The following is a 22,967-nucleotide window of genomic DNA, read 5'->3' as shown; positions in this document are numbered from 1 at the left end:
CTGTCATCAACTTAGCGGTCCGAGTCTTCTGTGCGGGAGCAGGAAAGTGTTATCACTGAACGTGCGCATCGATCGCTCGATTGTTAGTTTTCGTTCTAAATGGAATGAGTACCAATTAAAAATATTTTCCTAACTTAAACAAAATTATCATGGGACTTTTTGCCAGTATCAAAGTATGAAAAGTAAGAATAGATTTTATCCTTCCTGGAAATAAAACAGGTGTTAGGATATTCAAACATCAAGTAGATGCCTTGATTTCCTTGCGAAACACCTCCTGTTCTATTGCCAGAAAGGCTAAAACCTCACCATTGGAACCTCATTTGCCAGTAGCAAAATATGATAATTTTTGTTGCCAGATAAAAGGGTAAAAAAACAATTATCAGGCTAAAACCTATTCTTATTTTTTTTATCTTTGATACTGGCAAAAAGCTATCCCATGATATCGCTGCTCATGCCGAGCTAGAAGTGCTTTGCTCGTGTTGCATGGTCGTTGTGCTGTTCGCCTTTTGGCGTTAGTCTCTGGTCTGACACTGGTGGTGAGACTGGGCCATGAAGGAGGCTGCTCTCTCTGATGTAGGCCAATCAGTCTCAACGACAATGCAAATATTATCAGAGCCACGTGTTTGATTGCATGTTCACCACAAGTAGTTGTGGTTAATGCAGACTTTATTCCTTCCAAATGATTTCTATTCGTCGTTTGAACATCTTAACGCCTCCTGTTTTATTGCCAGAAAGGGTACAACCTATTCTTATTTTTCATACTAAACATCTACATTAGTGTTTTTTGGAATAGAGATCCGCAGAAAACGGTTATATTCTTGGATTATCCGCGATTTTCAATCATCCTCCCCGTCATTAGCACGGATAATCGAGAGTCTGTCTAATTTAAAAATTAAACTTTTTGCACAACAATATAAAAAAAGACAATCTTATGCCTCTATTCCAGGCAAGGTAGTTAACATCTCACCACGGAGAGAGAGAGAGACACGCAAACTCCAAATATACAGCAGCAGGCGTCAGGGTCGGGATCGGACCCACGACCTCCTGTAGACCAGGCGAGGGAGTTACCATCTCGCCACTGCGGCGCTAACTACTTCACAAGCAGGAGAGTCCTGTATTGGGATGTTTAGCCACATGCTGTGAGAGTCAGGCTTCCCCAGAACCCCGAGAAAATGAGACCACCGCAAATACGAGGCGACGCTCAAAGCTCCGCACAGATAGATTCAACAATCCACCGCTACACTGCCATCTCGTGGCCGCACCTCGCAGCCCAAGCGGGCTCAACATCTCACAGGGCGCAACGATCTCTGCGCGATCCGTCAAACCCGGCCCTCCGAAGCATTGATTTAGCGACAAAGCACTCGAAGGTCAACATCACTTTTGAGTGCACTTGAAGATTTCGTAACGAAATGTGCCAAATTAACTTGGGTGCAAGTGAGCCGGCTACACAGTTTCCCCTGTAGGGAAAGTCCTCGCCGAACGCGCGGCGGCATTCACGCTACAACGTGCGGTGTTCGCTCTCACACGCTTCTTCCGCAAGGGAACACGTTTCGCAAAACACAGAGCGCGGGACCCGTGCCGTTATAACGCGTGACGCGCACACCGTTATAACGCAATTTCTGAGCGGTCGTTGACGAACTACTTTCTTAAGCTGCATGGCTGAGCAGTGCTGTGATGCAGTAATGCGGCGGAGTAGAGATTATCATCGTAATCGTGAATGTTGATGGTTAGTACGAACATGAATCCTCACACCCCTAGATTCGATAAATTGTCACGATTTAATTTGATTAATTACTTGTATGCACCTTGAACTTCTTTCGCGCCATACGTAGTCAACCCACCCCCCGTACATGACGCTGCTTCTGTGTGGCCACTCCCACTCTGAACTCCTCTCCTCTCCACGCCCACTGTGGAAACGGACGCCGCTCCGAGCAGCAGCGTCGAGAGGGCCTGATGCTGCCATCCATCCTCATCTCTCCTGACCCTTTGGCTCCTTTTCCTATCCTCGTCTTAGCTCACGTAGATTTATATAGCAGCGCCTTAGTGCAAGGCGCTTTACAAAAAATATAAAATTGTACACAAGATGACAGCGGTGAAAATAAAGAGTGGGGGTTGTTGTTGTTGTGTAGTTGTGGTGACAGTTGTGACGACTGCCTCACATGTCCTATCGGTCTCGTTTGTCCCATCTTGTTCGAACTGTCTCGTTTGTATTGTCTGCCTCGATAATACTGTCAGAATCATTTGTCTAGGCACGTCTAATTTTTTTACCCCATTAGCCTGATAGGTGACATTTGCCCACACCGTAATTTGCATGAATCGTAACGGTACGGACCACAACACACCCGATTTTAATCCACGAAGAAGCAATTCGTCATTACGCGCCTCCTGTCAAAGACATCATCATCGTCTCTGTCAACAACTCCCGTGCCCTGCTACTGATACCGATTCTGCCACCGCTGCCGATGCTGCTGAATTGCTCACACTTCACGCGACTCACGATCCATCTCGAAACAATTTCCACGAGCGGTTGCCGTTTGGCGTGGAGAGGGCATCGCGTGCCACCTCCAAGTGTCGAACGCCCTCGATCGCTCCCGAGGGCCCTTGCCGCGCCTGCCAAGAGCCCTTCGCCCCATCAAGAGGTTGGGGTGAAGACACCCGTACGTGGCCACGAGTGGAAGAGGCGTCTCTGCAAAGTGTCCGATGGACCACCGATCAACAAAGCCCTTGACCCTGGGTGACTCGAAGACACAGAGCTTGCCCGAGTGCATCTTTTAAATGAAGCACCCTGTTTGTTCCGCTTGTGAGCAGGCTGTTGTTTTACGATGCCGCTACGGAGCGGGTGGACTGGGCAATGCTATTAATTATTTATCTGAATCTGTTCGTGCGGCTTTAGATTTACAGCTGGTTTCTTGACTCACCGATTGGTTAAATCTTGATTTAAAGCTTTCGTGACTGCAGGGATTTATATTCTTGGTTCTTTCGGTAAAGTCACGTAGAAGGGAAATAATACAATAATATTTATATAATAATAAAATAATATTAATGTAAAAAAATTATTTTAGTATTTCCCTTCTACGTGACTTTACCGAAAGAACCAAGAATATGAATCACCGATTGGTTTTTAAGTTGGTCGAAAAGTACGCGTGCGTCAACGTTTTTTATTGTTTAAACTCACCTTGGTTTACTTTGGGTTTGCACACGATGTAGAGACACTCTCTCCCCTCTGGGTGTCTCAGCAGGGACACAGAACTCTGGCATAGCAGCAGCGCATCACAGCATGTTAGAGAACACCCCCCCCCCCCCCGCTGAAGCAGATATCACAGAACTACTTCAGAGATTCCTTAAAGTGACCTCTCATTCATTCACACCGCGAGCACTGCACTTTCCCGTACACGTTTGTCTGCAGCTGCTGTGCACTGCGTGTCAGTGAAGCGCAAACAAACACACGTGGTAGGAGGCTTTCGCGACCAATATTAACCATGAGGCTTTTTTGGGTTACATCGCGTGAATATATAAATGTGTCGTTAAACCCGCCACCACCCGACACAGCCGAATTGGTAAGGTTTGTCACGTGAACCAAATTTGGCCAATTCGTCACGAACATTTCCCTTTCACAGCTGACATATTTGCCGAAGTGAAAACCTAAGTAACAAAAATATATATACGTTTGTTTTTTTAATGCAGTTCATTCGTGACCAGGCCGAGTCCATCAACTCGCATACGCTTGAGAACCCAGTTGAATAGGTTAATCACGGGAGACTGAGAACCAAATATCGAACCCAGGAACTAAGCGGTGCTGACTCAGATACCTGGGTAGCAGAGTAGTCGGTGGAGCTACTCCAGTAGTGGGAGAAGTGATGCCACCCACCCATCTGTACCATCACAACACCTTCTCTCATCCGGTATGAACGGTCAACTACTCTAGCCGAGTGATGCCACCCACCCATCTGTACCATCACGACACCTACCCTCATCCGGTACGGATGGTCAATCACCCTAGCTGAGTGATGCCACCCATCCATCTGTACCATCACAACACCTACCCTCATCCGGTATGAACGGTCAACTACTCTAGCCGAGTGATGCCACCCACCCATCTGTACCATCACGACACCTACCCTCATCCGGTACGGATGGTCAACCACCCTAGCCGAGTGATGCCACCCACCCATCTGTACCATCACAACACCTACCCTCATTCGGGACGGACCGTCAATCACCCTAGCTGAGTGATGCCACCCACCCACCTGTACCATCACGACACCTACCCTCATCCGGTACGGATGGTCAACCACCCTAGCCGAGTGATGCCACCCATCCATCTGTACCATCACAACACCTACCCTCATTCGGGACGGACCGTCAATCAGCCTAGCTGAGTGATGCCACCCACCCATCTGTACCATCACGACACCTACTCTCATCCGGTACGGACCGTCAATCACCCTGAGTGATGCCACCCTCATCCGCAGCGCACCCCAGTCTCTGCCCAACTGAAGCCCGCTCGGCCATTCATTTCACGTAAATAATTTCATCCGTGCCACAGATATTGCCCCACCTGTGCCACCACAATCCGCCCACGACGACGATGCTGTCGTTAGCTCCGGCGGGAACACTTTGCACGGACATTCGGGTTCAATTGAAGACTCTGAACGGTTGAATACTGTGACCTTAAAAGGAAACTGATATTTTAAACTGTAAGCGATGATTCAATCTTAACTTAAAAGCTTTCGTGACTGCAGGAATTCATATTCTTTGGGTCTTTCGGTAAAGTCACGTAGATAGGTTCAAAGAAAATATCAAAACACTATGACGTTTCGATCGCAACACAAGCGGTCGTCTTCAGGAAAAGGGGCTAAAGATGACCGCTTGTGTTCCGATCGAAACGTCATAGTGTTTGTTTTTTGTTATTTTCTTTGAACCTCTCTACGTAACTTTATCGAAAGACCCAAAGAATATAAAGCGATGATTGTTTACAACTTTACACACACATACGGTGCGATGGTGGTTGTATGTGTGTTTGTGCGTTGTTAATCGATTAGTTTATGAATGTAGCGATTTGATTAAAAATCGGATGCACGCTTGCGATTTGATTATATAAAGAGCAATTGTGAGGAGCAGTGGAGTTTCGGTTAGCGCTACGAACCCGGCGACCTGAGTTCGATTCACACTCACGGCCAACACCGGTGACGATTATCTGAACCGGTCCTGAGCCTCCCCTAGGTCGACTCGGCCTAAAATGAGTACCTGGTGCGGTGTGTAGTAAACATCGCCACTGGGGAGACAAAGGCGGCCAGATGTGGTGCTGGCCACCCACCCCCTCGTATGCCGTGCCGGCCTTCATAGGTGCTGCTCGCTAACAGCACTTGCCCCGACAGTCTGTTCTTCTTCTTCTTTCGTATGGCATTGTGAAAAGTAACAGTTTTTATTTTTTCTTAATGATCGTCATAAATGAATGCAAAGGTTCCTCATCCAGTCCACTGATGTGGTTGACGCAGTGTGGATTTCAGCGATACCGCCAGAATGTGCATGGATGGAGAGCATTCATCGGTGATGCGCTTGGTGGTTTGGGACTTCTCCACAGTCGCAGTTGGGCAATTCTTTGATCTTCCATTTATTGAACGTGTACGCGCATTTGCCGTGTTGTGTTCGAGCGTGGTACAGCGTGGTCCATAGTCGTCGTGGAAGAGAGAGTCCCGGTACTTCCACCGTCGGATCGCGAATTATGTTTTTGTTTGCCACGTCTGTAGCCGCCCACGATTCAAAGCACCGAGTAGCCGTGTCTTTATTTACGGCTGCTAGAACAGAGGCACGTATCCAGAACGCTTCCCTGGATTTTAGCCTTGGGCAGCGTGGGGGTTCCTTTAGATGTTGAGCGACAGAGTGAAGTTCTTCATTATCTTGTCGTACTCCCGGATCGTCGCATCATCGCCTCGGATGTTTGCCGGAGCGATGTTCGCCAGCAAGGGAAGCCACGGGAGCGGAGTAGACTTTAGGGAACCGCCGATGACACGAAGCGCGTTGTTCATTTCGGCGTCGACAAGGTTCGTGTCAGGGCTTGCACTAGGCCTCGGCAAGGTAAGGTAAATTACCCTTTTACCTTACCTTGCCGAGACCTAGCTTGCACCCCACACCGGGGCACGGTACTCCGCAGTGGAGTGAACAAGAGCCTGCGTCGATATCTTTAACGTGCTGCCATCGCTTCCCCAGGTTGTTCCTGCAAGTTTCTGAATAATATTCACTCGTGCTTTCGTTGTAGCTTTCGCTTGTTTGAGGTGGTGATGGTAGTTAAGCGTCCGATCCAGGGTAACTCCTAGATACCGAGGGTGTTCATCATGCCTTAGCTTCGCCCCGCAGAAGTTAACGTTTTCGAAGCTTGTCTGCTGTTCATGTGGAAGGCAGAGACGACGCTCTTCCATGGGTTTTGGCTTAAGGCGCCAATTCTTGAAGTATTCATCTTCTTGGTTCTTTCGGTAAAGTCACGTAGAAGGGAAATAATAAAAATGTAAAAAATATATATATTTTTTATTTTCTTATTTCCCTTCTACGTGACTTTACCAAAAGAACCGAGAAGATGAATCCTTGCAGTCACGAAAGCTTTAAATCTTGAAGTATCCTTCCAGAGTCTTCAGATCTATTCCGAGGACTGCCTCAGTGGACGATATCGAGTGCGATATCGTCACGAAAGCTTTAAATCGAAATATGGCAATCAAGATGTCGCTGCACTGTCGCTAGTATAGAGACTGAACAGCGATGGTGCAGGACTGTCCATTGTTCAATCTTCGTGTAGCTGCTGGCAGCTTCACCAAGGTGGACGGTGAACCATCGGTTGCTCAGCATTTCGGTGATTCGTCTAATTGTCGGGCGGCAAGGCACGGCTTTCGCAAGCTTCAGCAGAAGTCCCTTCCGCCATACGGTATCATAAGCTGCTGCAGAGATGTCGGCTCGATGAAAGCTGTTGCTGTTTTGAGCTGGCGTTCGAAACCGGCTTCGATGTGACTTGTTAAGGCAAGCACCTGGTCGCAACAATTTCGACCAGATTCTGCTTACTCTTTGGTTATTTCGGTAAAGTCACTTATAAATATAAAATAATAAATTAAATACTAGCATACGACGTTTCGATTGCAACACAAGCAATCGTCATCAGATATAAATGAAATAGAAACACAAATCTAGTATACTTAGAAATGGAATGTAATACAACAGAGAGTCGGATAACATAACAGTCGACACCCTACCTGGTTGATTACGTTCTTCCTGAGAATGCTAAATTTGAGAGAGAATATAACACAGAACCAGAGACATATAGACAGACATATAAGCATACAGATATCACAGAGATACATAGAGAGAGAACAAACATAGGCACACAGAGAAAGCCACGTCTCTGTGTCGAGGCCTTAAAGCAGCAGCAGATCCTGCTTGTTCCCCGGGAACTATTTCATCAAGCGTGGGCATCATCAGCCTCTTGAGAGGAAGCCGCTCCATTCGTTTGTAGCAGACACTGAGTCGGGAGAAAGGGCGGGAGTTTTGAGCGTCCCATGCGTCCATGCCTGGTTCCAGAATGGCTATTATCCTTGCCTCTGTCCACTCCTTGGGAACGATGCTTGTGGAATGGATTAAAGTGAAGAATGTGGCTAGACATTGTCTTGCTCTTGGTCACAAGTTATTGATTAATTCTGGATAAATAGCGTCAAGACCTGAGGCTTTTCCGCATTCAGTCTGTTAAGGCTATACGGTTGATCTGTGTGATGTTAATCGATTCGTTTATAAATGTAGCGAGTCGATTAACATTCGGACGCTTGTTCTCGATTCGATTATTAAAAAAAAAATCGATTATATTTTTATCTTGTGAATGTAGCGGCCTATAATGACCGGCTGAAGGGTTGATCGTTGAACCTATTACAGTGCGAACACGCGACACAAGACGGAGCCGAACTCATCGATTGTAAAACCGCTCGAATCGATTCACGTTATCGATATCAATAATCGACGCCCAACGCTTTCACACTGCGTGTAATCTTCACGACAGTGTTTTGTTGTTCAAAAGCGACGGACGTCGTTTGACTTTACGACCTTTACGGCTGAGGACAGGGGGAGGTGACTTATTTTTTTATATAAATCTTGCTTTACGGCAAACGGTCGCTCGTCAGCTGGCGTGTTGCCCCTGGCAACCCGCGGGCGAGCCAGCGTTTGAAATCCGCGGGCGATCATCCTCGCGGATAATTAACTCGTTAAAGATTAATTAACTCCTAATTAACTCGATTAATTAGCGCGCGAGATGTCGCGCGAGGTGACGACGGCGACCTCGCTGTCGCTGAGCGAGTTCGACTCGGAGGATCTTCTGAGCCTCGAGAGCTCGGGCCCAGTAGCAGCAGCAGCGGAGGCTTCTGCTGCTGCTGCTGCAGGGCCCGAGGTGAGGGCCGCGCTTCAACTGTGCCGCGTGCGGCTCTCTCAGAGCAGGCTGGCGGTGGAGACACTGCAGGCCAGCAGGGACGTGCAGGTGAGGGGCACCACGGGGAGACACGGGGGGACACACGGGGACACGGGGGGGACAGGGATGTGCAAGGTGAAGCCACACGGGGACACGCAGGGAGGTGTAGGTGAGACCACACGGAGACACTCAGGTGAGACACGGGGGAGACCACACGGGGACAGGTGAGACCACACGGGGAGACACGGGGACACAGGTTAGACCACACGAAGACACGGGGACACACAGGTGAGACACGGTGACACACAGGTTAGACCACACGGTGAGACACAGGGACACATGGGGAGGTGCACGTGAGACCACACGGGGACACATAGGTGATACCACACGGGGACACACAGGTGAGACACGGGGAGACACGGAGACAGGTGAGACCACACGGTGAGACACGGAGACAGGTGAGGAGACACGGGGACACACAGGTTAGACCACACGGAGACACGGGGACACACAGGTGAGACACGGGGAGACACGGAGACAGGTGAGACCACACGGTGAGACACGGAGACAGGTGAGGAGACACGGGGACACAGGTTAGACCACACGGAGACACGGGGGAGACCACACGGGGAGACACGGTGGGACACGGAGACAGGTGAGGACACACGGAGACACGGGGACACACAGGTTAGACCACACGGAGACACATGGGGAGGTGCACGTGAGACCACACGGGGACACACAACTGTGCCGAGTGCATCTCTCCTGGAACAGACTCGTCGTAGCGATCCTACAGGTTAGCAGCGACGCACACGGGAGACACGGAGACACAGGGACCAGCAAGTGAGACACAGGGACACACACAGACACGTGGAGATAGGGAGGAGACAGCTGTGCAGAGTGCGATTCTCCCAGAGCAGGCTAGCAGTGGAGACCAAAGACAAAGATCCCCCGTATAGCCTGAACAGACTGTTGGGGCAAGTGCTGTTAGCGAGTAGCACCTGTGAAAGCCTGCACGGCACACGAGGGGGTGGGTGGCCGCCTTTGTCTGCCTAGCGGTGATGTTTACACACCGCACCAGGTACTCATTTTAGGCCGAGTCGACTTAGGGGAGGCCCAGGACCGGTTCAGATAATCGGCTCGCCGGGTTCGTAGCGCAGCGCGCTACCCGCTACAACTAGCACAGTGGAGACCCTACACACACTCACACGCGTGGCTGTTTATCCTCGTTGCATTGTGCAGGTGGAGGAGCTGGAGGAAAAGCTGAGCGATGCACTCAACGAGAAGAAGCTGCTGCAGGCTCGCCTGGAGAGCCAGCTCCAGCTGCAGGAGGAGGAGGCGAGGTACCGTGGTGGAGCGACCTCCTCGAGATCTCCTCCCCCCGCTCGCTGTCGCCCAGCGTCCTTGTGCCCAGTGCTCCCATCCCTACCGCATGGAAGTCCATTCCATGCGTGTGCACCGGGGCAATCTTATAGCATTCGGCCCACGAGAAAACACTCATTAATTGGCAGCTAACATCGTAATGTATCCTGAATGTAGCAGAGCAATAAACTGAACAATTTTTTATTTGAACAGGTAAAGCCTACTGAGCTGTACAGCATAGATCTTTTTCAGAAGCGGCTTGGCCACAAATGATAGTCCAACGAAGTGGCTTATCACGTGGAACTTTATAGCAGCCAAATGCTCACAACGCGTGACGTTGATTTTAAACGTGGAAGGAAAAACCGGAGGAGGACCACGGGTAGAGAGAGCGAGAGAGACATGCAAACTCCAAATATACAATGGGCGTCAGGGGTCCGGATAGAGAGGACCGCAAAGCTTTAGCAATTGTTAGCTCCGTCTCACTGCCTGGCTGCTGCTGCTGCTGTCGCCTTCCTGCTCGTGTGTCGTTCCTCCTCGAGCCTGCCGAGTCGTTCTTCGTACGAGAGCGCCGAGTGAACACCGCACGGCGTAAACGGTGACCTGAAGTCGTTCCAGAAGCGACGGCGTCGCGCCTACCCAACGAGATCCCTCACGCTGGTGCCCGCGCTCGCGCCCCTTCCCCTCCGCCACCCGCCGCAGGGTTCGGCAGGAGCGCACGCAGCGTGAGGTGGACGCCATCGTGACGCGGCTGCGCGAGGTGGAGGAGCGCAACCGCGAGCTGAGCGACCGCGGTGGAGCGCTGCGCCGGGGCCTCGTCGACCTCGAGCTCACCCCCGAGCAGCGCTCGGCGCTCGGAGCGCTGCCCGCCGAACAGCGCAACCTTCGCGAGCACATGCAGGTGCCGAGATGACACCCGCCCTCCCTCCCCACCCTGACGCTGACCGCCGCCGCCCCGACCCTAACTGTGTCGTTGCCCGTCTCTCACGGCGGCAGGTGCTGCTGTTCGACGCGGTTCACCCGCTGCGGGAGGAGTGCCGGAAGCTGAGCGAGCTGAAGAGCCGGCTGGGCGGCGAGCTGGGCGCCTGCCGCGCCGAGGTTTACAGCCTGAGTCAGGTGCGCGCGCGGGCGGGCGCCACGGCGCGCACAGCGGACGCCGCAGGAAGACGGCGGAGATCTATTTGCGTGGGCGGGGGGAGTGGCGGTGCGGCGGTTAACGCTCCACGCTCCGAGCCCGGCGACCCGAGTTTGATTCCCGCTCGCGGCCGATAACGGTGGCTAATATGTAAACTGGCTTTAAGTGAGTATCTGGTGCGGTGCGTGAATGTAAGCGCTGGGGAGACAAAGGTGGCCAGACATGGTATTGGCCACCAACCTCCTTGTGCGCCTTGCCGGCTTTCATAGGTGCTACTCGCAAAGAGCACTTGCCCCAACAGTCTGTTAGAGGCTATACAGGGGATCTGTTTATGTGTGTGGTGAGGGCTTGGAGGATGAGCGGCGTCGCCGTGGCGACCTGGAGACCCGTTGCCAGCGACTACTGTTGGAGCTGGAGGACGCCCGGCAACAGCTGGCCCTCGGGGACCATCGCCGTGACAACTACGACCGTGTCAAGCAGTGAGCACACCTGCATACAAGACAAAGACATAGTTCCCCCGTATAACCTTTAACAGACTTTTGGGGCAAGTGCTGTTAGCGAGCAGCACTTATGAAGGCCGACATGGCACACAAGTGGGTGGTGTGGCCAACCCAGTGGCGATGTTTAGACACCGCACCAGGTACTAATTTCAGGCTGAGTCAACCTTATGAAAAAATAAGCTAATAGCTCTGTTGGCGTTACCTGGTCAAATAAAAAAAATGTTGGAGTTAGTTAGTTGCTTACCTTTTCGATACTTTGCGCTCCTATCGTGTTTTTGTTGTAACTTTTTGACCCGCCCCTACCGTGGACATCTGTGAAAAAGAGCTTCATAGCACGTGGGATTCCTCCTCCAGTATAAGTAAACTTTGTGATGATACTGTGTAGCCGTGTCCGGTGACGCCGTAGCTTCCTCGCGCCGGCGGTGTCGTCCTCTCGTGCCAGCGAGCGGGACGCGCTGGAGCAGGACAGCGAGGCCTCCAAGCGGCGGCTGCAGGAGCTTGAGATGATTTCGGCGGCGGTTACCAAGGAGCGGAGCGAGCTGGCCTCCGAGGTGGGCGTCCCGGCAAGCGGTGCCGTCGTGGGGGGAGGAGGGGGGGGGGGGTCAGGGGGAGACAAATATGGTCGGGCTCCATGTAGTGTTGTCACCTTTCCTGGTTTTCCCAGCATTGCCCAGTTGTCGAGGGCAGCTGCTGTCCCGGGAAATCTCCGCGTGTTTTTCCTAGACCTGGTTTTGCCACCTTCGTATGCACGTACGTACGTTTAACTTCTTTCGCCCCGTACGTAGCCAACCCGTGCTAATCGGAGGTGCTAATCCTTCGCGATAACGACAACAATAACACGCCGCGCCAGACAACTTGTTATCTCCTCTTCCGGTATCGTGAAATATTCTCTCTCTCTCTCTTCCCATGATGCATCCTAGCTTGTAGCTCAGCGGTGGCAACCCTAGCGTTAGTGCTGAGCCTTACCAGCAGGTGTCATGGTGGTGTTCAGTGCCCATGGTTACGGATTGGAGATGCCTGCAGCTTTCCCCTTGCTGCTACGAGATGCTTCCATGTGTAGGCGCTCTTGTCAAGTAGAGTTTATTATTTTTATTCTTGCCTTAGTTGCCATCCTGCTGCTGCAGAAACGTCCGCAGTTTTTGTCCATTTGCTGCAACGCAAATGGATTGGGGGCCGTCCATAAATGACGTCACGCACCTGGGGGGGGGGGGGGTCAGACATTTGTGACGATGTGTGACGAGGGGGGGGGGGGGGTTTGAGAAATGTGACGTCACATCAAAATGCGCAACTTTAAATAAATATAGACAACACATTCTACTTAATTAAATAGACTTTTTAATAAATGTTTTCTCCTACAACATCAGAGTGCAGCGCCACATTAAATACGCACTACAATGACAATAGTTTAAATAGATTTAAAGCATGTTTTATTTTCAAAATGGAAATATGGTTTGGGGGGGGGGCAGAGCTTTGTGACGTCATATTTGAGGGGGGGTCTGACTTTTTGTCACGCCGTGTGATGAGGGGGGGGGTCAAAAATCGTCCAAAATCGCGTGACGTCATTTATGGACGGCCCCTTGTTTGCTATCGCCATTCCCGCCCATCACCTCGGCCGTGCTAGCACCGCTGTGCGCCGTCCGCTGTTCCAAACAACAGCAGCTACTGCTGCTGCCGCCGTACGACTCGCAGACCAAACGAGACGGCACCAACCAGACCAAACGATACCAACGAGACGGACAGCCACCCACAAAGGGGGCGAAAGAGAACCGGTTTTAGAATCCACTCACGACCCTGCGTCGTCACAGGTCATGCCACCTCAGGCGACTGAATCGGCGACCTTTCTCCCACCAGTGCCTGTTCTCAGGCCGACAGCACGGGGGCGATGTTTGTGCCACGTGTGCCTCTGCGTGTGCGCGTCTGCGAGTCGACTCGGCCTCGAAAAAGTACCTGCTGTGCGGTTGTGTAAAACATCGCCACTGGGGAGACAAAGGCGGCCGGGCGTGGCGCTGGCCACCCACCACCCCCTCGTGTGCCGTGCCGGCCTTCATAGGCGCTGCTCGCTAACAGCACTTGCCCTAACAGCGTGCTGAGGCTATACGGGGGGGGGGGGGATCTTGTCTTTGTTGTCTGCAGGTGGCCGCTCTGCGCCAGACGGTCTCGCTGCTGCAGAAAGATAAAGACTACCTGGCGAGGAAAGTGTCGGAGTTGGAGGCACGCAGCTCGGTCGAGTCAGAGCGAGCAGAGAGAGCACAGGCTAGTGCTGGCCATCCATCCTCTATACGCGGGCGTGTGTGTGTGTGTTTATACATCTGCCAGTCATCTCAGTCGGTCAACCCGTGGGAACCTGGGTCTGTCCCATGACCTCTTGCCGGCGAGCCTTCGACACTTAACATGATGGCCTCAAGGTGCACATAGCCTGGCACAAGCGCCGTGTTGACGTCGCAGCCACTTAGTGGCGAATGGCGGTTGTGTTATGCATAAATCTGTTGTGTTATTTTGGTTGTTTATTTAGCAAAGGCATACTGAGTCAACCTGACTCTTTCTGGACGGTCCTGCCAAGTGTTCGCAGTAGTGGCTAATGATTGAGGTGTACATCTTCTTCTAGATTTGAAGCTTTCGTGACTGCAGGGATTCATACTCTTGGGTTTTTTCGGTAAAGTCACGTAGGTAAAAAAAAAAATCACGACGTTTCGGAGGCAACACAAGTCTCCGTCTTCAGGTGTGACGGTGGGTCTATGCAAGTCTGTGGATCTGTCTGCAAGCCTGCGTCCGTGTCCCTGCATAGATACCCATAGACTCGGTGGGCTAATGCCTGTCTCGAAGTCCAACCCTGTGTCTGTCTGCGGTGCAGGCACAGCTGGAGCTGGCAAAGCACGGGCGTGAAGAGGCGTACGAGAAGTACCTGAGCGCCCGGTGGGTGTCCCAGAACCCCCCGGCGCGTGCGCGGTTCGTTAGCCGGCGTCCCGGTGACACCGGGCCCGGAGGGTTTCCCCGGACGTGGGTGTCGCGGCGGCGAGATGTTGACCGCCTCGCCTGGGTGGGGCAGCGCGGGGGGGGGGGCCCTGCTACCCTTCCGCCCCTTTCTCGTGGTTCCGCCGCGCTGCAATAGATGCTTGCGGATTTTTTGTTGTCGTTATGTATCCTGTCGTTGGGACCTTTCGGTGTGGCTTGCCTGTTGAGAAACTGTTATGCGATCGAATCGATAATCGGTTGGTAAAACGATTACTTAAGTTATATCGCAACAACAACAAAAAAGCCTTTAGGGGTGCCACGGTGGCTAGGAGATGTTAACTACCTCGCCTGATATGCAGGGGGTCGTGGGTTCGAGCCCGACCCTGACGAAGCCTGCTGCTGTATATTTGGAGTTTGTGTCTCTCTCTCTCACCGTGGACGCGTGGATTTTTCTCCTGATCCTCGGTTTTTCCGTCCACATTTAGAATCAACGTGCGTTCTGAGTCTTTGGCTGCTGTAAATTACCACGTGATGACAAGCCACTTAGTTAAGCTATCATTTGTTGCCACGTCGCTTGTGAAAAAGAGCTAATAGCTCAATGGGCTTTACCTGGTAAAATAAATTCAAAATTTTTTTTTTGTGGGTCCCATGTTCTTGAAATGCATCCCAGACAGTCCAGGGGAGCTGTCATCGTTGTCATCGTGGTCATCGTTGTCATCATTGTCATCGTTGTCATCGTTATTTCGGCGAACGGGATTTGCCCCGCTGAGGCTGCGCGTGGGCGCGGTGTCGCGAGCAGGGAGCAGTACAAGTCCGAGTACGAGATGAGGCTGCGGGACGAGATGGACGCAGTCCGCGCGCAGACCAACCAGGAGATGGAGCGGCTCAGGCTCAACGGCAAGGAGATCTACGAGCGGGAGAACAGGTGGCCACGCACGCGCGCGTTGTGACGGGAGCGGCCGGATCTTTTGGAACTCGCGCGCAGTGCCGCGTGCCGGCGCTGTCGACGCACGCCATCGATCCCGAGACGGTTCATCGCGGTTGACGTTCGCGTAGCGCTGCCCAAGCGCATCTGCGCCGTCTCCGCGAGGGGGGGAATGGCACGATATCCCTGTGCTCGTGAACACAAATCAGGACTCAAGTCTCCACTTGTACAAGGGCAGCAGCCGAGGCTGAACTGCGCGAGAACGTTCATGCACAAGGTGGTGGTGGTGGTGACTGCTAACCGGGTGTCGTGGTCGACTGTTACGGTTGACGCCCTCCAGGAGCCTGCGGGAGGCTCGTGACGGAGCGATCGCGGAGAGGGACCGGGCGCGCGAGACCGAGAGGCAGGCGACGGAGAAAAACGATGCGCTCATGGCGCGGTACGGAGACACGCACGCACGCACGCACACGCGCACAAGGCAAATACAGAGATCCCCCATGTAGCCTTAACAGATTTTTGGAGCAAGTGTTGTTAGCGAGTAGTGCTTATGAAGGCCGGCACGGTACACAAGGGGGTGGGTGGCCAGCACCACGCCCGGCCGAGTTTGTCTCTACCAAGTAACCATTTCACCATAACCCTCGGAAACGTCCAGAACCATTACAGATTTTCACGATTGTCCACGCACACACGTGTGCGTATGCGTCACGCATGCGATGACACGCGTCCGAGTTTGTGCGCGTGCGTCTCTGCATGTTTTGGGTCACGCACGCGGCTGCACGTGCCCGCGCGCACTGGTCATCGTTACGATCGTACGAGCGTGCACGTGTGTGTGTTTGCAAGCAGCCTGGCGCAGGGGCAGCACGTGTGGGACACCAAGGCGGCGGAGCTGGGAGGGCAGCTCAAGGTGAAGACGTTCGAGGCGGAGAGGGCGCTGCTCGTGCAGGAGGAGACCCAGCGGACGCTGGGCCTCTGCCAGCTGCAGTGCGACAAGTTCCAGGCCAAGGTGGAGGTGGGTGACCAGCGGAGACTAACGACGCTCCGGTCCCCTCTTCAGCCGCACAACCGATCGGCGCACGCTGCTGTTAGCGAGCACCGACTAAGGCCGGCGCGGCGCACGAGTGGGTGGTGGGTGGCCAGCGCCACGCCCGGCTGCCTTTGTCTCCCCGGTGGCGATGTTTACACAGCGCTGCGTCGACCTAAGGGAGGCCCAGGACCTGTTCAGGGCCGGATTAAGGCACGGGGCTTTAGTTGCTGCAGCCCAGGGGCCTCCGCCAGCTGGGAGGCCTCTAGAGATGAAGTGAAAAGTTATTTCATTTGTGAACGCTGAATTTTATTTGTTGTTAGCCTTGTAAAAATTCATTGTATTTTTCTTTAACTTTGTTTTCCTTTTGAAAATATCACTGGGGGCCTCACGGTACCCGTAGCCCAGGGGCCTACACAATCTTAATCCGGCCCTGGATGGTGGCCATGAGCGGGAAATCGAACTCGAGTCGGCGGGTTCATAGCGCAGCGCTAACCGTTGCACTACCGCTCCCCACACACGACACGCCACAAAGACAAAGATCCCTGTATGGCCTTTAACAGACTGTTAGGGCAAGTGCTGTCAGCGAGTAGCACCTATGAAAGTCTCCCTAGTGGCCATGTTTACACCGCACCAAGTACTCATTTCAGACCGAGTCGACCTAGGGGAGGCCCAGAACCCTTTCAGATGATTGTCACCGGTGTTGGCCGTGAGCGGGAATCGAACGCAGGTCCCCGGGTTCGCAGCGCTAAGGGCTCGGCGCACGCACGGCTCACCCGGCCGCCCCCGTCGCCCCGTGTCTGTGCGCGAGCGAGCAGCTGCTTACGAGGGAGTTCTACGCGCTACAGGCCGCCAGCGAGCGGCGCGCCACGGAGCTGAGCTCCCAGAATGCCGAGCTGCGAGCGCGCGTCGACACCTACGAGCGCCTGGAGGCGGAGCTGGACGACGTGGTCATGCAGTCGGCGCAGAGTGCGGCACTCGCACACACGGCACTCGCACACACGGCACTCGCCTGCACTGTGCCACACCGGCACTAGCAGGGGCACTGTGACACTTTCCAATACCGCGCAACACCAGTACTAGCGCAGGCATCATGACACTCGCCAACACTGTGCCACATCGGCACTAGTGCGGGCACCGTAACACCAGCCAAGACCACACCAGCACTAGCACGGCCACTGCTACACTCGCCAACACTGCTCCACACCAGCGCTAGCAGGGGCACCGTAACACCAGCCAACACTGTGCAACACCGGCACTAGCGCGGACACCGTGACACTCGCCAACACCGTGCCAGCGCTAGCACGGCCACTGCTACACTCGCCAACACTGCTCCACACCAGCGCTATCAGAGGCACCGTACACTTGCCAACACCGCAACACACCGGCACTAGCGCAGGCACCATGACACTCGCCAACACCGCGCCACAACCAGCCGACCTTCATAGGTGCTGGCTATGAGCGCTTGCCCCCAACAGTCTGTTAAAGGCTACGCGGGGGATCTTTGTCTTTGTGTGGCGTGCGTAGTGGAGAGCGAAGAGGAGGCGGAGAGGGTTCTCTTCTCGTACGGTTACGGCGCAAACGTCCCCACCACCGCAAAGAGGCGCCTCAAACAAAGGTACGGCACGCACGCCGTGTAGCCTGCGTAGACTGCTGGGGCAAGTGCTGTTAGCGAGCATTTACGAAGGCCGGCACGGCGCACAGCTGCCTTTGTCTCCCCCAGTACCTGATGTTTACACACCGCGCTAAATACTCATTTAAGGCCCGAGTAAACAATGCAGGAAGGCAACGATTGCCGACATCACTAAGATGGAATACAGCACCCAGAGAGAGTGCGAGAGAAAAACCTGAGGGGAGGCCCAGGACCGTTTCGGATAAACTCGTCGTGACCCGGCTAAAATCAATCCTGGGCCAGCGAGCGCGTAGCGCGGTGCGCCGACCGCTCCACTACCGCTCGCGGCAAAACACCGCGGTCGCCACACGGTCGCAGCGGCAGGGAAGGCACGCGGCGGGGGGGATCACCGCTCGGCGTGTTGTTGCGTTGCAGCGTGCACCTAGCCCGGCGCATCCTGGCGCTGGAGAAACAGAACACGCTGCTCCGGAAAGACCTGGAGTCTCACCAGCAGCAAGCGCAGGCCATCGCCAAAGAGGTAACGCGCCGGGACGGAGCGCCACCACCGGCACGCTAGGGGGCGCCGTTCGGCAAGCGTGTATCGTATGTTGTATGTATGTTGAACTCCATGCATACACAAGCGTGTATGCGCGTCGTACGTAGCCAATCGGAGGTTGCGCGACTGGCGTCAGCGACACGGTCCGGCGGTCACGCGCCGCTCGTCGCATCGAAGCCTCGCGGTTCGAATTCGGCGGCCGCCCCTGGCCAGACGCCACGGCGTACAGCAGCGACACGGCGCCGTCTGCTGCGCGGTGGACGTTGGAGATCCGCCCCCCCCCCCCCACGACGTCATTCGCAAGAGGAGGGCATCGTGTGTGCCTGGCGCCACGGTCCACCTTTGTGTCGTCGAGCGCCGTGATCCAGCGGCGTCGTTGCGCGTGTCCCCCCCCCCCGTCCTCCCCGTCCCCCCCACATCGCCAGCTGGAGAGCGCCAACTCGCTGCTGAGCGGGGTCCAGCAGCCGCACGCCTACCTCGTGGAGCGCCTGCGGGAGCGGGACCACCAGCTGCGGGACCTGGCCGACAGGGCGGCCAAGCTGGAGGCGCAAGTCGGGTGCGTGCGGCGTCGGCGGGCAAACTCGGCAGGACGTCTCGCGCCGTCCGGGGGTTTCCGGTTCAGTGTCCAGGGGGTGGAGACTCTTGCGTGTCGTACGCAGGCAACGGCGAGTGTCCGTGTTGCCGCGCAGAGCCGTCGAGGCACCGGGCAGCGCTAGGGAACGGTGGCTGCAGCTGTGCCGATTTTCAGAATCGCCGCAATCGGAATATTTATTTCATACCGGAGGAGGAATCCGATGAGCTTTGCAGGTCTCTTTCGCAGATGTCCAGTAGGGGGCACGAGAGTTAGAACGTTTACATCAATCAACAACGCAAAAATACGATGGGAGTGCAAAGTATAGGAAAGCTAAATAAATCGCTTAAAAATAAATACAAATAATACGAAGTCATGTTTATCTTACCAGGTAAAGGCCACTGAGTTATACAGCTCTCTTTCATAAGCGACCTGGCCACCAATGATAGCAGCTTAACGAAGTGGCTTACCACGTGGAAGTTTATAGCAACCAAATACTCTAAAAGGCGTGATGTTGTTTCTAAATGTGGAGGGAAAAACCGGAGGGACCCGGAGACAAATCCACGCGACCACGAGGCTCGAACCCACGACCCGAGTTCGATTCCCGCTCACGGCCAAACCCAGTGACGATTATCTGAACCGGTCCTTGGCCTCCCCCAGGTCGACACGATGAGTACCCGGTGCGATGTGTAAACATCGCCACCGGGGAGACAAAGGCGGTCGGGCGTGGCGCTGGCCACCCAACCACCTCGTGTGCTACTGTACCGGCCTTCCTAGGTGCTGGCGCTCGCTATAACAGCACTTGCCCCAACAGTCTGTTAAGGCTACACTGGGGTGGGGGGGTGATCGTTGTCTTTGCTTGATGCGCGCGCCGTTCAGTGACCTCCGCAAGGAGCGCGCCACCCTGCAGCGCACGCGGGACCACATGTCGGCCGACCTGGAACGACTGCTCAACCAGAAAGAGGTCGGTGAAGAATTACAAAAAAGATCCACGCACACACCGGGGTCGAACCGGGAACCGGGAGCTCTCCACCCCCGCCTGGGGACGCCAGAACAGACCGCAACAACGCATAACGACGCAACGCTCGGTCCACAGATACCAAGGAGACGTCGCAGCGATGATTCACTCCGGGGCGCCTGCTGACGCAGTTGTCCGACTTGACCACCCGAGCGTGAAATTGTAGTCGTCGTCGCTCTGCATCTACATCAGCAGCCGTACTAACCCGAGCGCTCTTTAAGCCCGTGACCCCTGGCCCCGTGACCCCTGCAGGAGCTGGCCGTGATGCGCCAGGTGGTGCTGGCCCTGCAGCAGCGTCGCGGTGCCGGCGGCGGCGGCGGAGACGCGGCCACCGTCCTCGGCGGCGCGGCGGCGCTGCGGGGGGCCCGACTCTCCGCTCCGTCCGTCTCCAGGGCCGAAGGGCCGTCGTCGCCGCACAAGCCGCGGCCCACGGTGTTTGTGAGTTCCCACGCACGCACGGCGACACCGGTTCACACGCAAGCACAGAGGTGGCCCGACCCGACTTGTACGTACGTAGAACTTCTTTCGCGCCGTGCGTAGCCGACCGTGCGGGGGAAGGGTAACAACGTCGCCTCCCCCAGACGTTTGTCGTCGCCGGCCCGGCGGATGTTTTGTTCCCACTCGTGGATATTTGGACGCCAAGGGTTAGTTGGGTTTGGGGGTTCGTTTTTTGTGACCATGGTTTGTGGTTACTGTTAGCATTAGAAAAGCTGCATTGGTTAGGACGAAGGACCAAACAGATGGTGGGTTTTCTCCGGGCGCTCCGGTTTCCTCCCACGTGTAAACACTCATTAATTGGCCGATAACATCTTACTACATAGAGGACTACAGACCTTGGGCAATCGTTGGTAGCGCTGGGTTCCTCACCACCACATGGCGGCTGCTGCTGCCTTCCTGCTCCACGTCTATGGTTTCTCCTCCCTGCACCGCCGAGTCGTCCTCTCTCTCTCGCTCTCTGAGTCGTCCCCTCACTCCCTCTCTGAGTTGTCCCCTCTCGCTCTCTGAGTCGTCCTCTCTCCCTCGCTCTCTGTGTGTGCGATGCCACCAGACGAAGCCCAGGAAGGCGCCGTCTAAAACAGCACCCACGCTGTGAGCTCCTGCGGCGACCGCCCGCTCCGCCACGCAGCGGAAGCCGTGCGGGGGCTCCCCTTTAAACCCCCGCACACACATACATACACACATACACACACACACATACACACACATACACACACATACATACAAACCCTTGCTGCGTGGAGCGTGGCACGCTCGCAACTCGCCCAGCCGCTAGCGCGGTGGCATTGACGCGGTGGGGTAGCCACTGGTGGTGCCTTACAGCCACAAGAGAGCTGAGTTCGGTTCCTGACCAGGGCGCCTTTTTGTGTGGAGTTTGTTTGTGCTCCCCCTGTTCTACAGTGTGAGTGTGGAGTTTGTATGTTACTCCCTGTTGTACAAAGTGTGTGAGTGTGGAGTTTGTATGTTCTCCCCCTGTTCTACAGTGTGAGTGTGGAGTTTGTTTGTGCTCCCCCTGTTCTACAGTGTGAGTGTGGAGTTTGTATGTTATCTCCCTGTTCTACAAAGTGTGTGAGTGTGGAGTTTGTATTTTCTCCCCCTGTTCTGCAGAGTGTGTGAGTGGAATTGTAATGTTCTCCCGCTGTTCTACAGAGTGTGCGAGTATAGAGTTTGAGTGTTCTCCCGCTGTTCTGCAGAGTGTGTGAGTGTGGAGTTTGTATGATCTCCTGTTCTACAGAGTGAGTGTGTGGAGTTTGTATGATCTCCTGTTCTACAGAGTGTGTGGAGATTGTGTGTTCTCCCCCTGTTCTGCGTGGGTTTCTTCCCATAGCTAAACCCACAAACACAGTGGAACTGGTATTGGCCACAACATCCGCAATGCTGAAACGTGACCTGCAAATCGCTCAATTGGGATTGCACACAGCAGTAGCAGCACCAATCACCGGCCCCTTACTCCGAAAACTTGGCAGGACCCTCCTGAGAAGGAGTCTCAAGGCTCTGCGATGCTTCCCGGGTGGAGCTCAGTGCTTTGTGTGTTACTCGCTTGTGTCGTCGTCGTCGGTAATGTGCTGCATCCGCCGCCTTTGTGCGTCGTCAATTCTCCGTCGTCGATTGCGATGCGTCCTATAATGCACATATTTTGTACAATCGGAATGTAATTTTTTTATTTAATAAACGTGCTTTGTATAACAGAATCTTTTTTAATTTTTTTCTAGTCCACTGTCCCAACAGAGCGGTTTCATTTCAACGTACATTGCAGTTGGAGTTACATTGTCCGTTATTCAACCATCTGGCAAGGCCATTGACGATTGATTGTCGTCGCTTACTTGCACGTTGTTCGCTCCTCACTCTCGACGGGAGAGGACGACTCTGAGAGGCGCCACGAAGAGGAGGGAGGAGGAGCGGCAAGGCGGCACCACCAGCTGCCCAAGCTTTGCGGTCCTCTATATATCAACCCTTTCCCGTTCCGAATGACGGTACGTGTGTGCACATCATCTCAGTCGGTCAACCCGTGGCACCTGGGTCTGCCCTGTGACCTGCCAGCGGGCGTTCGACACTTTACGTGGCCTCAACGTGCACATAGCCTGGCACAAGTACTGCGGTGACGTCACCGCCACTTAGTGGCGAATGGCAATTGTTGTTGTACGTCATCGGAACAGAATCGGAAGGGAAACTAAAATCAAATGACCGTATCGGGGTACGTCTTTGCGTCGGAGGATTAGCACAGGTTGGCTACGTACGGTGCGAAAAAGAAGCTCAACGCACATACGAAGATGTACCGAGGCTCCCACAAGGCCGTGCTGGGTGGGCGTGTTGGTCGAGTTTGGTGCCGGCTATCACGGGGTGAGGTCGTGTCGCTACGGTTCTCTGCGCTGTGTTCAGTTTTGTC

The 22,967-nt window shown here is 54.2% G+C and overlaps 1 protein-coding gene across 2 annotated transcripts; it reads left to right on the top strand.

Moving 5' to 3' along the window:
* Positions 1-8,140: 8,140 nt before the first annotated feature.
* On the top strand, positions 8,141-22,260 carry PIBF1 (progesterone immunomodulatory binding factor 1). Of its 2 annotated transcripts, XM_078619015.1 has the most exons (18): positions 8,142-8,503; positions 9,677-9,777; positions 10,496-10,694; positions 10,790-10,909; positions 11,274-11,407; positions 11,871-11,979; positions 13,562-13,681; positions 14,280-14,341; positions 15,180-15,305; positions 15,646-15,744; positions 16,149-16,314; positions 17,145-17,295; positions 17,854-17,944; positions 18,374-18,476; positions 18,920-19,050; positions 19,945-20,029; positions 20,336-20,521; positions 21,132-22,260. In XM_078619015.1, the coding sequence occupies exons 1-18, from the start codon at positions 8,282-8,284 to the stop codon at positions 21,174-21,176; spliced, it is 2,250 nt and encodes a 749-aa protein (XP_078475141.1). In that variant the 5' UTR covers positions 8,142-8,281; the 3' UTR covers positions 21,177-22,260. The 2 variants fall into 2 exon arrangements, with proteins under 2 accessions (XP_078475142.1, XP_078475141.1); XM_078619016.1 differs by lacking the exon at positions 13,562-13,681 and having other exon boundaries at positions 8,141-8,503.
* Positions 22,261-22,967: the final 707 nt, after the last annotated feature.

The sequence above is a fragment of the Lampetra planeri genome, chromosome 60 (assembly GCF_965212315.1).
Source record: "Lampetra planeri chromosome 60, kcLamPlan1.2.h2, whole genome shotgun sequence".
In the NCBI taxonomy this organism is placed as follows: Eukaryota; Metazoa; Chordata; class Hyperoartia; order Petromyzontiformes; family Petromyzontidae; genus Lampetra; species Lampetra planeri.
This window is presented reverse-complemented; position numbering and strand designations above follow the sequence as displayed.

Bases quoted from the DNA above. Each gene is read 5' to 3' on its own strand.
- PIBF1 (XM_078619015.1), top strand. From the start codon at position 8,282: ATGTCGCGCGAGGTGACGACGGCGACCTCGCTGTCGCTGAGCGAGTTC. The intron at 15,745-16,148 runs GTACGGAGACAC...GTTTGCAAGCAG, and splicing joins AACGATGCGCTCATGGCGCG to CCTGGCGCAGGGGCAGCACG. The intron at 17,296-17,853 runs GTGCGGCACTCG...TGGCGTGCGTAG, and splicing joins GGTCATGCAGTCGGCGCAGA to TGGAGAGCGAAGAGGAGGCG.